The 18,094-nt window shown below is 41.2% G+C and overlaps 1 protein-coding gene across 1 annotated transcript; it reads left to right on the top strand.

The window, feature by feature from the left end:
- The first annotated feature begins 7,834 nt into the window (after positions 1–7,834).
- LOC142382809 (ferritin, liver middle subunit-like) lies at positions 7,835–8,752 on the top strand. The gene has a single exon (XM_075468930.1). It carries the CDS (start codon positions 8,036–8,038, stop codon positions 8,540–8,542), a length of 507 nt encoding a protein of 168 aa, XP_075325045.1. The 5' UTR covers positions 7,835–8,035; the 3' UTR covers positions 8,543–8,752.
- Positions 8,753–18,094: the final 9,342 nt, after the last annotated feature.

The following is an 18,094-nucleotide window of genomic DNA, read 5'->3' as shown; positions in this document are numbered from 1 at the left end:
TGCTGTATTTTGACAAAGGCTTATATTCACCTTCAGGGAGTTTTCAGCCACCTTCACAACAAAACTTCCACGACTGTCCTTGAATTTGAAAGCCATTTGTTCTTTGCCCTCTCGTTGCCGTGTCTCTATGAACACGTCAGTGTCTGTGGACAGAAAAAATACAATAAATCATCTAACATTGCCACGATCATCTCCAATTATCCAGAATTAGATTGAACTTTCTAACCTGCTGCTGCATGCATTAGTTTTTAAGCAGATGATCAATATTTTGTCTGTTTATTTTTCAGGCAAACAGCCACATAAACCAGTCCGGTCTCGTGGTGGTGAACGTGGAATAGTCACGAAACAGAAAACTTTGGATTTCTGATGATAAACATGAAATCTGCATTTTATTTGGGCCAGTGTGCACAGCTTTAAAAGTAACGTATTTCAATTTCTCAATGGAGATATTTGCACACCTAATGAACAGATCAGGTTTATGTGACTATTTTACAAGTTTACTGTCCGGAAACAGCACAAGCTGTCAATCAACATGTAATGATAGAAGAGTTTAAGTATCCTTTTAAAACAGGAAAGCAATACTTACCGCAATTCTGAAGCTCAACCAGACACAGTTTCGGCTTAGAAAGGGTCCCCCTGACTCCAACAAATTTATCCTCGCCAGCCTTCAGAGTATAGCATTCCATTCTGCTGAAATTTAAAAAAAATCCTTCAACCTGCAATACTTAAGAAACTGGATACACTCTGGCTTTATCATAAAAGTTTATCATCATTTTGTTGGAGTAGCTGAATGGCTATGTCAATGGTGGCTCAATAAAATTAGCTAACTTCTGCACGCAAAGCTGCAGCTTACAGTAAACATCAACAGATCATTTACTTTGCAAATGGAATGAAACTACAAAAGACATCTACCGCAATATCTCACAGGCTGAAACATTAAACTGGAAGATTTCTGGAATCTGGAACTTTTACTTAAAGTAGGGACAGGCATGATAATGAACCATTTTCATCCTATGTCACTCCTCATAGTCTGTCACCTTGACTCAATAAACAAAATCAAGGGTGAAATGAAAAGCGATGCATTGTCGACTTCACGAACTGCAAAGTGCTACTTCACACATAAAACTTTACATTTTAGCACTCTATCAAAAAGGATACACATGATTCCCTCTAATAGCTAATAATCTCTTTTTTAAATCATCTTTTCTGTCATCTGTCAAAGCAAATAAAGCCCTGTTTGAGACATTTCAATTCAGTTTTATTCATATAGCACCAAAATATAACAATTGTCATCTCAAGACAGTTCAATAATAGAGTCCAATTCAAGCCAATTGGAGTTCAGAATTGTGTAAAGCTGCAGCTGCTATAACTACACAACAGTCCCTACTGCAAGATAATGGATCCAATATATTACAAGAAAATTAGAAAATTTAAGAAAAAAAAGGATTAAAAACCTAGATTCTACAGGGTGGAGGACTACAGCGTGAATGCATGTTTGGATAAATGAATGCATGTCTCTCACCTTCAGTGAAAAGGTCGTTTAAAGCCGTGCAGCTGAGGTTTGGGAGGTGAACCACCGTACGGTGAGCAGCTGTGGGATTAATAACGCTGCAGGACGCGAGCCTGTTTAAGTATGTGAGGGCTTGCGGACTGACTGACGCAGGCGCTCCGCACGCAATTCCTGTTGCACTCGTGTGATCGCCGAACTGGACGGATCACATTCTGTTCACAGGAGACTCTAACTCCCATTCCTCTTGATTTTGTGCAACCAGCGAGCTACACTGTGTCACGTGTAGACGTAGTTTTTTTCAGTTTGTGACGTGTTTATTGTGTTCTTATGCAACTTCGGATAAATCTATCAATAAAAGAAGACTTTGTAGCGTGTTGTGTTTCCTGGGGGGACTGACGAGAGACCGTGCGGTAAACAACTAAAGAAAGAAATATTTGTTTATTTTTGGACTAGAAAAGACTCAGAGAGAGAAATCTGTTTAAAAAAAAAATCAGCGGCTGTTTTTTTGCTCTTCTGTTTGTCTTGTCAGTGTCGCACTAATGTTGCGTTTGCAATTAAGCTTAATTCAGGTAAATTACGGAGGGGGTATTTTTGCTAAAAAATAAAGAAGCACGAGGAAATGCGTCTCATTAAGTAGAATTACCGACAGAAGTTCATCTGATTAACCATATCTGTTGCCATCAAAGATGTTTAAATCAACAGCCAAAAATGAATAATGCAAAGATAATTGCATGTCTAAAACTGTCCAAAACAGCCCTCGGTAGAACGTATCCCTCTGGTGGCCTTAAAGGGGACTGCGTTGGAACCCACTTCTCAAAAGTGCTTGCACCTGAAGCCCGTCATTTTGGAAATAAGAGAAGGTTCTTCCCACATGCCCACAAGTATGGTGTAAGCAATGTATGGTGTAAGCAATGTATGGTGTAAGCAATGGGCCAAAAAGATTTGTCCATCTGCGCAAGTAATCCGTGCATATTTGGGAAATGTGTGTCTGTGTCTTTGGTTGTAGCATAAAACAAAATATTTGTGATCTCTAAAAATGAGTCCATCTGTGTTTTTACTGGGTTGTGTTGTAATATTTGTCAGAATACAAATTGAAAAGTTACGAGTTGGAAAGTTACTAATGCAAAAGTTACACATTCAAAAGTTACGAATACGAATTTCCCAAGTGCAAGGAAAGGGGACACATATACGTCATCACGCCACAGGCATCACCCAGAGCTATAGAGTTACAGAGTTGCGACACGCTTTGAAGTCGCCGCTTGGGCTGTCACGTGGTTCATGTGAGCCTCCGGAGTTCCAAACATCACAGCGCTGTCAATCAGTTTGAACGGGTCTTAGCGGAACGGAGCACAAAAACGATAACTTTAACATTTACGACGCAATTTTCGGTAAATATTGACCCATAATGTGCATTGATCACTTCACCGACGATGTATTTTAATCAACGTTTTTCTTTTTTGGAGCGGCAGAGATACATTCATCACCATTTTAAATCGTAGAGGGTACCCCTGCTAGCATGCAGCTACCTCGTCCTACTTTATTCAATATAAACACAAGAAACTTGTGCTAAAGAAATACTGAATCATGCCAGCTCAACAGAGCCTGATGTTACTGTCTGTTCCCAGGACTTACTCCTGTTGTCCCAAACACTCTATCTGTAGAAGATGTCATTCAGTCAGTGGCGATTCTAGAGATTTATTCATGGGGTGGTAGAGGGGTGGCAGGCATATATTGTAGGGTGGCAATTTTTTTAGGAAGCCCATCGTACTTTGTACTTTATATGAGCCCATATGCAACAGTTTTTTTCAACACCCAAGTGTGATAAATTCAATATTTGGTCTACATACATGAGCATTCCACTTTTTAGTACATTAAAACAGTGTTTCCCTTGGGATTATTGTAGCAGCAGAAATGTTTCCCCCCCATTAACAATAACAAAATATGTATATCAACTGATTGCTATTCAGTATCAAATTTACAGAAGCTGTATGTGACGATTGCTGTGCAGCAAATCTCTTAACAAACTCATCCAAATCTAATTTTTTGCACGTTTAGACTCAATCTCAAACTGAGAATTGCTATAAACCTGTGAGTCTGTTCTCTGACGTAGTTGAACGCAGTTGATTTTTTATGAGTTTAAGAGCTGAAAAACTCCGGTATGGTTCCAAAAAACACAGAAATTCTGCTAGCCTTAGCCACCACTAGCATATTAGCCAACGCCAACTAGCAGACTTTTTAAGAACGGTTCATAGAACAAAATATGATATGAAATGCCACAACTTCAATTGGTTTCAGCTCATGTCAAAGGCTAGCCAGTAGCTAGCTAGTTCTCAACGTTTTTCAGTTGGGTAGCGCCAGCTATCTAGTTACCGAACTGGCTTGAAAAGCTATCTTGTGGCTAACCGTGACATGAGGTAAAACGTAGCTAGTGGTTCTCTGGAGATTTTCTTGTGCAAATCCGTTTCATGAATGAGACCCAAACTGGCTTGAAAACAATAATAATAATAATACTGTAGTGACTCCACGGAGGCTCTGAGACCGGCGGTTGCCGAACTGCTCTTTATTAAGTTTTACACTAGCAGTACAATCACAGAACACGGGTGACTCTCAGTCCTGCTCCGCAACCAACCCCAGGAGAGCACCAGACCTGCCCACGCCCACTCCTCTCCCCCAATCACCAGCCCACACCTGAGTGACGTGACCTGCGGTCCAGTGATTGACAGGGAGAGGAGGAAACAAGCCAGTCCGTGTGCTTTTACCTTAATTCTGGGTCGTTACAATACTTTTATTTTGTACAGCGCCTTCTATCTATGAGGAATTATAAACGTTTCGAAACCATATTACACTTTGATGAATGTATCATGATTTTGTGTGAATGACAATTTATTTTCGCTGCGTTTGAACAACAGGATTACGATATACATTTGTGGTCAAATATGTACCGCAAGTTTAGCTATGGGTGGGTGAAGTCACACTCTGAAGTAGACCTGCGCTGTGGGTTACAGGGGGCTGGTGACCGTGATCTGGACTTCACTTCAATGATTCACTCCAACTTTACTTAAACTATAGTTGTTACTTCTTCAAATGGGTTGAAGACACGGACAAGAGGCTCCTCACTGTCAAAATCACCACAACTTCAGAGTCCGGCTTACTTCAAACGTTCACTTCATGTGCTAGGTTTTGACATACAGCAGGATAAATTAGCTGCTAGCCTACTGCTGTCTGTATCCTACTCATGAAAGTACCCAACTTTCGAGAAATGTATGCTGCTCCTATCCTGAACGGTTTCATATTCAATTTATCCTGTTAGCAACAACAAAAAAGAAACTGACTAACTGGTTTGCAGGCTGCGGTTTTAGCTAAAACATGTGCCCTCCTCTCGTCTTTTAGCTGTTCCTCTTACATAAAGTTTGCTGAATAAAGTTCCCCTGCACACTCAGAGCAAATTACGACATAAATCATTATATTACCATACCTTATTGTATGAATCCAATAAATCCAGTTAATGGATGCGGTCTCTCTGATCCTGTTTCGCGGGAGCTGCAGGTGACAGGCAGTGTTCATCTCGCGTTGACTACTGAGCAGGGTTGCCAGATGTTGAACGATAAAATAAGCCATAGCCGCCCAGACCTGCATGGTCACTCGAAAAACTGATCAGAAATCAGCTCTCTGCAGCATCAGTCCGACCATTATTGTGTTAGTTCAAAATGTAAAACTGATCCGTCAGCCAGCCATCACCATTGACTGACAGCGTTTCTCTTGTTTGTTGTGTGGACGAACTTGATCAATTACCTATCAGATCTAGGGTGGCCATCGGGGTGACCAATGACATTTCAGTGGTGGCCCTGGCCACCCTTGGCCACTACCTAAAATCGCCATTGCATTCAGTCTGTTTGTTCTCTCTGGTGTCAGATGGACAATGCCCCCTCCCCGCGACCCGACCGACGGATTCAGCGGGTATAATGGATGGATTAAAATAGGAATTTAACTTTTTTTCTAGTTAAAACCATATTAACGACAAAATGAATGTGTCAGTTGTGAAAAAAATAAACAAAACAGATTTAAAGGATAAGACCGGTTTTTTGACATTGGGCCCTTGATTTCACATTATAACATGATGTTCTACTCACCCCTGCTTGTTGTTGAACATTTGGAGCTGTTCCGAAGATATTCGCGAGGCGTCTGGCTGCTCTCTTGAGATATTCGGCCATGAAACGGTTTCCTATGGGCAAGCTTATACAGGCACAAACTATGCTGTTTATAATTTATTAATTACTCTACACTAGCACTGATAACGTGGAGGTGCGTCGCTTACTTAAAAAAATCCGGGTTTAAACCAAACATTTTATTATAAAATGTCATCATGGAAAATGTAAAACAAGCCTTAATAAATAAGTTATTTTATTGCTATTTATACTGTTGGGTAGATTAATCTGCAGTAATTAAATATTGTAACGACCCAGAATGAAGGTAAAAGCACACGGACTGGCTTGTTTCCTCCTCTCCCTGTCAATCACTGGACCGCAGGTCATGTCACTCAGGTGTGGGCTGGTGATTGGGGGAGAGGAGTGGGGGTGGGCCAGTCTGTGTGCAGGTTTGGTGTTCTCCTGGGGTTGGTTGCGGCGCAGGACAGAGCGAGTCGCCAGTGTTTGGCAGTTGTACTGCTTAATAAAGAAAGAGCCGTTCGGCAACTGCCAGTCTCAGAGCCTCCGTGAGGTCATTACAATATATTTGATCAAATTTAAGCGTTTGGACATTGTATAAATCGGCTGAAGCTCTAATGAGGGTTGATCCATGGCAGCATGACAGCAGCGACCACCACATCTGCTGACCTCCCTGACAACAACAACAGAGAAATTCATAAATTCATTATCACAGCTGCAAAGTCATGCTGCAAAAAACTTACTTATTTAAAGACCAGTCAGCTAATGCCTCACTATGCCAAAAATGTTGTAATTTAATCAATTTACTGGAGAAAATACGTCTGAAATACCAAAAATGTATTAAATGTATTTTGGTGATGTTTTAAAACCTAACAATCAAAACAACTTTACATTATGTCACCTGACAATAAAAAGTTAACGGACTTTAGTGAAATGATCACGTTAATTACCTCACGTTAGCCTCCGTTACCAAGCTTTAAGCTAGGTCCCTAAATCCATTACATTTTTAACATCAACATCGACATTTCATGCTAACCAAATGTAAAAATAACGATATCTAAGAGTATACTTCTGATAGATAGTGCTTAAAAATGTAAAAAACTTACCAGTAATTGTTCTTGACGAGTAATTGAGGTTAAAGTGATACTCCGGAGTAGATTCAACCTGGGGTCATTTGAACCGTGATATCCAGCCAAGTAGCCCACCCGCAGTTTTTTCGATATTGGCTGAACATCAGCTGAGTTACTGAGTTATCCCGAATAGCTTCGTATAAGGGTTAATGGATCCTGGTCCGTATCTCCAAAATTACCACACTAAAATCACATGCCATGACACCAAACTTCTACAGTAGTACAAATATGGTCTGTACTCACCAAACGATGCATTTGGAAGTTTGAAAATAGTCCAGGAGTTTATTATTATCAACACAAGCCTGATAGCTTCTCTGCTGCTAAAGCTGCGTCGACTCACTTCAGGGAGCTGGGAGCTTCAAAATAAGATGAAGGTTGATCTACTACTGTAGACAACAAAGCAAGGCTGCTCAGTTTCTCCATTGATAAAATAAGTTCACAACTCTACAACATAAACATTCATAAAAAAAACATGTAGAATATAGCATATACTTTGTTGTCTACAGTAGTAGATCAACCCTCATCTTACTTTGAAGCTCCCAGCTCCCTGAAGTGACGTCGACGCAGCTTTAGCTGCAGAGAAGCTATCAGGCTTGTGTTGATAATAATAAACTCCTGGACTATTTTCAAACTTCCAAATGCATCGTTTGGTGAGTACAGACCATATTTGTACTACTGTAGAAGTTTGGTGTCATGGCATGTGATTTTAGTGTGGTAATTTTGGAGATACTGCCAGGATCCATTAACCCTTGTACGAAGCTATTCGGGATAACTCTGTAACTCGGCTGATGTTCAGCCAATATCGAAAAAACTGCGGGTGGGCTACTTTGCTGGATATCACGGTTCAAATGACCCCAGGTTGAATCTACTCCGGAGTATCACTTTAACGGAGCTGACAGCGCTGACTGACAGCGCTGTGATGTTTGGAACTCCGGAGGCTCACATGAACCACGTGACAGCCCAAGCGGCGACTTCAAAGCGTGTCGCAACTCTGTAACTCTATAGAGAATGAGGAGTCACGTGTCAGCCCAGGGTAGAAAGCTTCAAGGAGTTCTTGCTTCAACAGTGTTTGAACGGAATCTCCTCCTTCGACCCGCTTCTTTATATCGAACGCTCGGCATTTTTGATTTATAGAACCTCTTTTGTACTTGAACACTACTGGAGAAAGTCGACGTAAAGCTCTATTTTTGTACCGTTTTTGATAACAAAAAGCAACAGCTACGCCAGCTAAAATGGAGTCCCAAGTGCGTCAGAACTACCACCGCGATTGCGAAGCCGCCATCAACCGGATGGTCAACATGGAGCTTTTTGCCTCTTACACCTACACCTCAATGGCATTTTACTTCAACCGTGACGATGTGGCCCTTCCAGGTTTCTCCCATTTCTTCAAGGAGAACAGTGATGAGGAGAGGGAGCACGCTGACAAGCTGCTGTCCTTCCAGAACAAGAGAGGAGGGCGCATTTTCTTCCAAGATGTCAAGAAACCTGAACGTGATGAGTGGGGGAGCGGTCTAGAGGCCATGCAGTGCGCCCTGCAGCTGGAGAAGAATGTCAACCAGGCTCTGCTGGATCTCCACAAGCTGGCGTCTGAGCACAGCGATCCTCATATGTGCAACTTCCTGGAGACCCACTACCTGAACGAGCAGGTGGAGGCCATCAAGAAGCTTGGCGACTACATCGCCAACCTCACCCGCATGGATGCTGGCAACAACAAGATGGCAGAATACCTGTTTGACTAACACTCCCTGGGAGGCAAGAGCTAAAGGCGCTGCAGTTGGCCTTGTACCAAACTCGCTTCTCCAGCTGTTCATCCACTGAGCATGATTTTCAAATCTGAAGTTGCTTGGAAGTTTTTGGTATTAAATGTCATATGGAAGAAATGTTTTGCATGTATGCCTTACTGGGGCTGTTTGCTCTTTTAATCAAAATAAACATTTTGAACTGGAAAAAAAAGAAAAAAAAAAAGAGGAGTCACGTGACTCCGGTCGGCCGGTCGGCCATGTTGGCAGAAGAATCTATTGGTTGCCAGGGGCAACGCCATTAATTTAATGGATATCTTCCCGCATTTATCATTTCGGCAGGGCAGAGACGAATACAAAAGAAAGAAAGAAAGCAAAGCAATGGAGAGAGATAAGGCGAAAGAAAAGGGACCTTACAGGGACAAGCTTATTACAAGCGCAAAGCAGCGGTATTTGGAGAAACTGTCCAGCATCCAAAATATTGATCCTTACGAGCTCCCTGCAGCAGAATGGCACAGAGACCTGGACCAGTTACCTCCGTGCACATATATGGACATAGTCAATTATCTTGTCTTTGGTGTAAGTTACTACACTATGCAGGAGTTTAAAAGTCACAAATCTTTGGAATTGTACGAGACTTTCTGCTGTGGCTGGGTGCAGGACTTGGCCATCTACAAGCCTCCAGGTGGCTCTGGTGATGATAACAGCGTTGGACTGGCAAAGGTAAGGTTCTTGTCATGCGTTTTAGTGTGTTGTAATTACATTGCATTTAGACACTTCTTGACCAAAATGACAACGTAATTAACTGCGACTTGTTTTGTAAACACTAGATTAACGAGATGTTCAATGTACACAAACGTTTCCAATGTTTTGATGTATGCTAAGGCTTATGTTTAGGTATTTAGTTGTCATTTGATTTTAGCCCAACGACACATACTGTAGCAGGTTATTGTCTTGGGTGTTGGGGGCTGCAAAGTGAACAAACCAGTTCTGGGTTGGCTAGGGTACTTATGTGTGATTGCAAGGCGTACATGTCCTGGTTAGATTACCGCCATTATCAATGTGTCTAAAGTGTAGACTGTAACTTGAAATAAATGCTTTTTAATGTTTAGTTTATTTAACTTTATTTATTTTACAGGTCCTGCATTCACGGAGACTCTGAGCCTCCACTTACCAGTCCAGTGGTATCACTTCAGTTGTGTGGGGCTTGTGGACAGACCCTCCGCTGACACGCCAACGGTTTTGCTCTTCTTGTGCTGAATAGTGTTTTTTTGTTCTTTTGCACTAGTAACAGTATTATTTTATTATTGCTTGTTGTCAATGTTTACATGCTGGAAATTTTTATACTTTTTATTCTGAATGCACACATGTTCTTTTGCACTGTTAACTTTTCCTAGAGGTATATTGCATTCTGCACCTTGCGCCCTTATTCTTTTTTCCTGTTCTGTTAATAAACATTGTTAAGCCATATCAAGTTGTTTCAAGCATTTATTTCAAACAAATTAAAAAGTAATGAACAAGGCACTCAAACATTTATTTCAAACAAATTAAAAAGTAATGAACAATGAGGAATGAACTCAAACAACACTTTTGCACATGTTCGTTAAGGCACAGCAAACAGTGACAATCTTATCTAAAGGCATTAGGTTTTCACCCTCACATTTGAGCACAGGTACAGTTGAATGTAAAAATCTGAATTTGTCCAGTCAGCGTGGTTCTCCAACATCTCATATGATGGCTTACCTACAGCAGAATAAATAGTTTATGAACAAAAACCTTTGCAATCAATGGCAAACCCATCACAGAACACATGCAAAATAAAGATACAGACTGAGAGGGTAATGCTGCTCATGGTATGACAAAAGGGCTGAAGGGGTACACATTAACACATTAGCCACATTAGGGGGTAGTTAACATTAATTTTCGAAGAGGCAACAGTTTGCAAATTGAGCATTTTCGAAGAGGCAACAGTTCGCTAGTTAGCTAGCTCGCTAGGCAGCAACGTCAGGTGCACTTCAGGGTTTGCAACAACATAAAGTAACTTCGTAGCTTTAAGAGACAACAACATAAAGAGATTTTTAGATAACGTACCCGAGTGAAAATGCAGAGAACACACTCTCATCGACGGAGGGGTGCAATCGAAAGTAAGGTCCAGCCAGCCAGGCAACCCGGCGTCTCCTCGTCAGGTCAGACGCCTGCTCTCCCTGATACTGCATCCATTTAGGAAACCGAAAAATATGTATTTTGTTGTTCCTATGTTTCCCAAACGTATTATGTGAGGTACTGGAACAGTTCTTCACACAGCAGTGATTTCCAGGCATGTTCTTGCAATTCCGCTCTGTTTAAACTTACTGATTTAAAAACACACGCGTACAATGTAAATGAACGGAGAGAATGGCGTTTTCTCGCTAGCATTCTGCCAACATGGCGGATAGGGGCGGGGCTCTGTACTATGACGACAACTCCTCATTCTCAATAGCTCTGGGTGATGCCTGTGGCGTGATGACGTCAGCAATGACATATATGTGTCCCCTTTCCTTGCACTTGAGAAATTCGTATTCGTAACTTTTGAATGTGTAACTTTTGCATTCGTAACTTTCCAACTCGTAACTTTTCAATTTGTATTCTGACAAATATTACAACACAACCCAGTAAAAACACAGATGGACTCATTTTTAGAGATCACAAATATTTTGTTTTATGCTCAACTACAACCAAAGACGCACACATTTCCCAAATATGCACGGATTACTTGCACAGATGGACACATCTTTTTGGCCCATTGCTTACACCATACACAAGAGCTGAACATGATGTGTAAGGGTCGGACTCTGGGTAGCTATGCCGTTGCCAAATGCATGGTTTTTGGTCCTGGAATAAAATGTTGACAATTTTTTTTATGTGACAGTTTTCAAAAGCATTTCATAAAAAAAATAAAACAATACAACAAAATTCTGGGGTGCCAGTCATGTATCCCCCCTGACAAATAGGATCATTTAATTTAAATACTTTTGGTATATTAAACGGCCACATAAGGACCGAACACACAAAGGTGTCGACCTTTAATTGATTAAATGACAAACGAACAAAAAAAAAGAACAATCAAATCCGTAGAAAAAAAAAAAAACGTCTTTACGTGTCTCCTCAAAGGAGGTACGGGCTCTTGCACAACTCTCTTCCACTCCACAGCAAGAGAGTGTAGAAGTCAGATGGAAATAGGAGATAGGCTCCGTTTCTGTGCGGAGTTTCAGTGGTGAGGGACTGAACAGCCTCAGCGCTGTGCCAAAAATAAGAGTTCCTATCTGGAATGCGCGCTTGTGACTGTTTGTCCGCCTCTGGCGTCAATGGTAAACTGCCATTTAATAAGAAAAATGAGGCTTCAACTTGAACACGGACCACCCAGGTGAGTATACGGCCGTGCTTGGGGCGTGTTCGTAATGGCATAACAATAAGAGAAACGAAAACTGTGCAACACAGCTCCAGAAATGAGCAGGTTGTCACAATCTTTTCTCAGAAAGTTATCTCTCCTCACCGTGGTGAAGTTGGTTTGATATTAGATATTCGGATATTCAACAGATATTCACAATAAGGAAATAAGGTGCCTTTTTTTTTTCCAATACCTCCCAAGCCATGTGACCTAGTGACTCCAAACCAATGCAGAATAGTTCTCCTATGTAGTACCAACCACACACACCTTTTTTAAAGCCAATTGTATGCACATTCTATTTTATATGTTGTTGTTTTTTTTTAAGGGAAAGCCATTATTTCCTATAGGAAATGGTCTTTTTTTTCCCAATACGTCCCAAGCCTTGTGACCTAGTGACTCCAAACCAATGTGTGTGGTTGGTACTACATAGGAGAACTATTCTGCATTGGTTTGGAGTCACTAGGTCACAAGGCTTGGGAGGTATTGGAAAAAAAAAGACCATTCCCTATAGGAAATAATGGCGTTTCCTTAAAATAAAAACATATAAAATAGAATGTGCATACAATTGGCTTTAAAAAAAAAAAGGGTGTGTGGTTGGTACTACATAGGAGAACAATTCTGCATTGGTTTGGAGTCATTGGGAAAAAAAGACACCTTATTTCCTTGTTGTGAATATCTGTCGAATATCCGAATATCTAATATCAAACCAACTTCACCACGGTTCTCTCCTTACCTGTGAAGACCCAGCATCATCGTCCCTGCTGCTGGCCTCTGCTCTTTCTATTGTGGCAATAAAGATGTCTTTGAATTATGTGAAACTAAAGGAATAGTGAGCATGAGTTCTGCACAGAAATGAAAGAGGAATGAGTTTATTCCTAGCATAACTAAATTTGATATATTGGCATGTATTAACTGTTCAACATTTAGCTAACATTATCCACATGCAACAGCATTACTTACTCGGTTTGTTTGGAAAAACACTGTGCAAATTTTTTTTGCACTGGCTGGTTTGCTGAACATGATTATAACACACTGTGCAGCACTGCTCAGCAGCACGTCTCCCGCCGTTAGTGATCCATCGGATGCTGTGTTTGGTTTTCTCCAAACGTGCTGCTGTGCATTATGAGCAAACATCTCCACTTTGGTCTCATCTGTTCCAGAAGTCTTTCGGCTTGTTCAGATGTAACTTTACAAACCTAAGCTGTGCTGCCATGTTCTTTTTAGAGAGAAGAGGCTTCCTCCTGCAACCCTTCCAAACAAGTCATAATTGTTCAGTCTTTTTCTAATTTTTAGATGTATGCTGAGGCCTGCTGAGTCTGAGATGTAGCTCTTGGGTATTTTTTGTAGTTTCTGACAGTGTTGTATAGTAACGAAGTAAAAATACTTCACTACTGTACTTAAGTATATCAGGGCTCTCAAGTTTTCAAGTTTGCTTGGAGTGAGATTCGGGCAGGGCAGGGTGCGGAGGTTTCTTTAGTTTTTTTTGTGTGTGTGTGTGGGGGGGGGGGGGGGGGCTGGTCCCTTGCAGTATCCCATCGCCATAAACTAGCTACTTAAAGAACAAAGAAATTGTTTTATTAATATCAAAATCACAAATCTTCACTTTTACACTAAATTCTGCTATATTTTAAAAATAAATTGTTTTAGGTATGCAAAGTCTTATGCAAAGTGTTGTTGTAAGTGTTTGTGGCAGATTTTGATGCTTGATGACTGATATTGGGGGCTCCCATTTAAAGCACTGTGGCTCAATGTCAGCCATTTTCACAGTCATGATGGATGACAGAGTTCCATTCAGAGCCAACGTGTTCCTGGTCTTGGTTTTATTGAGCCCCACCATGGAAAAAACCCTCTCTGCATCAGCATTTCAGTGCGGCAGAACTAATACCAGTTTGGCAATTGTAGATAGCCTTATTGGGAGCCTGCTCATACCAGTCACCTTTGAAAAAAATGAACCACGGAAGCCTAATTACACTCCTACATATTTTTCATTTTTCATTAAGTTGCTCATGTCAAGGGTGTGTGCTGAATATTTAGGCCTACTACTCCAACGAACACTTTAATCAGCAGGTATTGGTCTTTTACAAGGAGTAGGAAAACTATAGTAACTAATAAAAGATTCAAATAAATGAAGATATGACCTGCTGATGATCCTGACGGTTCTCTTCCACCTCCAGCTCGTCTACAACTTCTGCACGCGTGCTTGCAGCTGAAAGCTATTTCAGACCTCACCCGGCAACAAGAAATTCTGTTTTCTGATTGGCTGAGAAATTCTATTTTGTGATTGGCCGATGGGTTGCTAAATCAAAACAGCTGTACCAGAGCTATAGTTCTGAGCTGTACGAGCGCACCTGCCATTGACTCGTTTATAGTATCGGCCATTAGAATTTCTGTGCGACGAAGTTGATCATTTCTCAGCGTGAGAAATGGCATGTGTGGCGTGTGAGCGTGTGAACTTGTTGAAATGCGTGTGTCTCACGCTCATTGCGTGAGACTTGAGAGCCCTGAGTATATTTTGGAATACTTTGTACTTTCTTCGAGTTTAAAATGTTTTGACAAACTTTTACTTTTACTTCACTATATTTCCGAACTTAATTGCATACTTTTACTCCAATACATTTTCATTGTTCGGTTTAGTTACTCGTTACAAAAAAGAGAGAGAGAGAAAAAAACACAACAGTGTTTTGACCCCATGCATGTTATGCCTGCCCAAAGACGTGGAAATTCTATCTTACAGAAACTCCCCTTTTTTAGGTTTTAAGGTAGTTTTACAAAAAAGGTCTTCCTCTTCAGATGCCAGATAAGCTGCAGTTCCCTCCCAATTCTTTTTTTCTTTTGTATAATGACCGGTTGTTGTGTGTGCACCTCCTATTGACCCATCCCACGTGACGTCACAACAAAAGCGTCAGCCATTTTGGACGTGAAAACAAGTAGTCTACCACAGCCAACAACGGAGGAGCGAGGAACATTCAAAGGAAAATATCGATTAGATCAGTAAGGTTTACATCATGCCGGCATATTGTTGCGCGCCTGGGTGTACCAACAGTCAGCAGACGAGGAAAGATTTGTCTTTTTACCGGATCCCCACTGATCTTGAGCGACGGAGAAGATGAGTCGCGGCGATCAATTGAGAATGAGGAGTTGTCGTCATAGTACAGAGCCCCGCCCCTATCCGCCATGTTGGCAGAATGCTAGCGAGAAAACGCCATTCTCTCCGTTCGTTTACATTGTACGCGTGTGTTTTTAAATCAGTAAGTTTAAACAGAGCGGAATTGCAAGAACATACCTGGAAATCACTGCTGTGTGAAGAACTGTTCCAGTACCTCACATAATATGTTTGGGAAACATAGGAACAACAAAATACATTTTTTTTCGGTTTCCTAAATGGATGCAGTATCAGGGAGAGCAGGCGTCTGACCTGACGAGGAGACGCCGGGTTGCCTGGCTGGCTGGACCTTACTTTCGATCGCACCCCTCCGTTGATGAGAGTGTGTTCTCTACATTTTCACTCGGGTACGTTATCTAAAAATCTCTTTATGTTGTTGTCTCTTAAAGCTACAAAGTTACTTTATGTTGCTGCAAACCCTGAAGTGCACCTGACGTTGCTGCCTAGCTAGCTAACTAGCGAACTGTTGCCTCTTCGAAAATGCTCAATTTGCAAACTGTTGCCTCTTCGAAAATTAATGTTAACTACCCCCTAATGTGGCTAATGTGTTAATGTGTACCCCTTCAGCCCTTTTGTCATACCATGAGCAGCGTTACCCTCTCAGTCTGTATCTTTATTTTGCATGTGTTCTGTGATGGGTTTGCCATTGATTGCATAGAATTTTTCCATAAACTATTTATTCTGTTGTAGGTAAGCCATCATATGAGATGTTGGAGAACCACGCTGACTGGACAAATTCAGATTTTTACATTCAACTGTAGCTGTGCTCAAATGTGAGGGTGAAAACCTAATGCCTTTAGATAAGATTGTCACTGTTTGCTGTGCCTTAACGAACATGTGCAAAAGTGTTGTTTGAGTTCATTCTTCATTGTTCATTACTTTTTAATTTGTTTGAAATAAATGTTTGAGTGCCTTGTTCATTACTTTTTAATTTGTTTGAAATAAATGCTTGAAACAACTTGATATGGCTTAACAATGTTTATTAACAGAACAGGAAAAAAGAATAAGGGCGCAAGGTGCAGAATGCAATATACCTCTAGGAAAAGTTAACAGTGCAAAAGAACATGTGTGCATTCAGAATAAAAAGTATAAAAATGTCCAGCATGTAAACATTGACAACAAGCAATAATAAAATACTGTTACTAGTGCAAAAGAACAAAAAAACACTATTCAGCACAAGAAGAGCAAAACCATGGCGTGTCAGCGGAGGGTCTGTCCACAAGCCCCACACAACTGAAGTGATACCACTGGACTGGTAAGTGGAGGCTCACAGAGTCTCCGTGAATGCAGGACCTGTAAAATAAATAAAGTTAAATAAACTAAACAGTAAAAAGCATTTATTTCAAGTTACAGTCTACACTTTAGACACATTGATAATGGCGGTAATCTAACCAGGACATGTACACCTTGCATTCACACATAAGTACCCTAGCCAACCCAGAACTGGTTTGTTCACTTTGCAGCCCCCAACACCCAACACAATAACCTGCTACAGTATGTGTCGTTGGGCTAAAATCAAATAACAACTAAATACCTAAACATAAGCTTTAGCATACATCAAAACATTGGAAACGTTTGTGTACATTGAACATCTCGTTAATCTAGTGTTTACAAAACAAGTCGCAGTTAATTACGTTGTCATCTTGGTCAAGAAGTGTCTAAATGCAATGTAATTACAACACACTAAAATGCATGACAAGAACCTTACCTTTGCCAGTACAACGCTGTTATCATCACCAGAGCCACCTGGAGGCTTGTAGATGGCCAAGTCCTGCACCCAGCCACAGCAGAAAGTCTCGTACGATTCCAAAGATTTGTGACTTTTAAACTCCTGCATAGTGTAGTAACTTACACCAAAGACAAGATAATTGACTATGTCCATATATGTGCACGGAGGTAACTGGTCCAGGTCTCTGTGCCATTCTGCTGCAGGGAGCTCGTAAGGATCAATATTTCGGATGCTGGACAGTTTCTCCAAATACCGCTGCTTTGCGCTTGTAATAAGCTTGTCCCTGCAAGGTCCCTTTTCTTTCGCCTTATCTCTCTGCATTGCTTTGCTTTCTTTCTTTCTTTTGTATTCGTCTCTGCCCTGCCGAAATGACAAATGCGGGAAGATATCCGTTAAGTTAATGGCGTTGCCCCTGGCAACCAATAGATTCTTCTGCCAACATGGCCGACCGGCCGACCGGAGTCACGTGACTCCTCATTCTCAATAGGAAAGACTGGTAACCTTCAGTATACCAGCGGTTGTGTAGTGACCACTTTGTTGGAGGTAAGTGTCGAATAAAGATATATAACATATACATATACATGCAAAATAAAGATAAAGCCTGAGAGGGATTTTCCACGGTACACCAGATGATCTCTCACGGCACACTAGTGTTCCCCCGTGCCATTTCAGGGTTGCCTTTCTACTAGATAAAACATAACACAGCGCCTTTAGTAAAGCACTACGACTTGGTCATTGCAATTCTCGTAATAGCAAGATTATAACACCGTGTCAACGGGTTTACATGTCCTTTATCCTGGTGAACAACGTTAAATGAAAAATGTAAACAAACCTTAGCTGTAAAAAGATGGCGCCCACCGGCTCCAGGGACAATCCACTGGTAAAAGGCAGGTCACATAGCCCGACACAAAATATTTGTAGGCATCCAAACTCTTGTATGCCTTTAGATCCTTTCCCGTGTATGGCGATGGGTTTTTTACAACATAAATATAAAGGTCGTGGGGGCCGAAGTCGGGTAAAGACGAGGCGGTGGCATGCTATCGGACGTCTGTAAACAGCCCTGGTGGAAGCAAGTACACGTCGTTTTCTAAACCTCCAATTTTCAGCTTCTCCAAATACCTCTCCCTCTGCTGGCCCACTAAATGCCCGACCTCGCTGGATAGTGGAGTTTTTTTCTGCATCTTGTTCTTTCTTCTTTTATTCAATTTTCAGTCTGTCTGTATCGTTACTGTT

Source organism: Odontesthes bonariensis, chromosome 6, assembly GCF_027942865.1.
Source record: "Odontesthes bonariensis isolate fOdoBon6 chromosome 6, fOdoBon6.hap1, whole genome shotgun sequence".
Lineage (NCBI taxonomy): Eukaryota > Metazoa > Chordata > Actinopteri > Atheriniformes > Atherinopsidae > Odontesthes > Odontesthes bonariensis.
The sequence above is the reverse complement of the archived record's forward strand: the minus strand, read 5'-3'. Positions and strand labels throughout refer to the sequence as shown.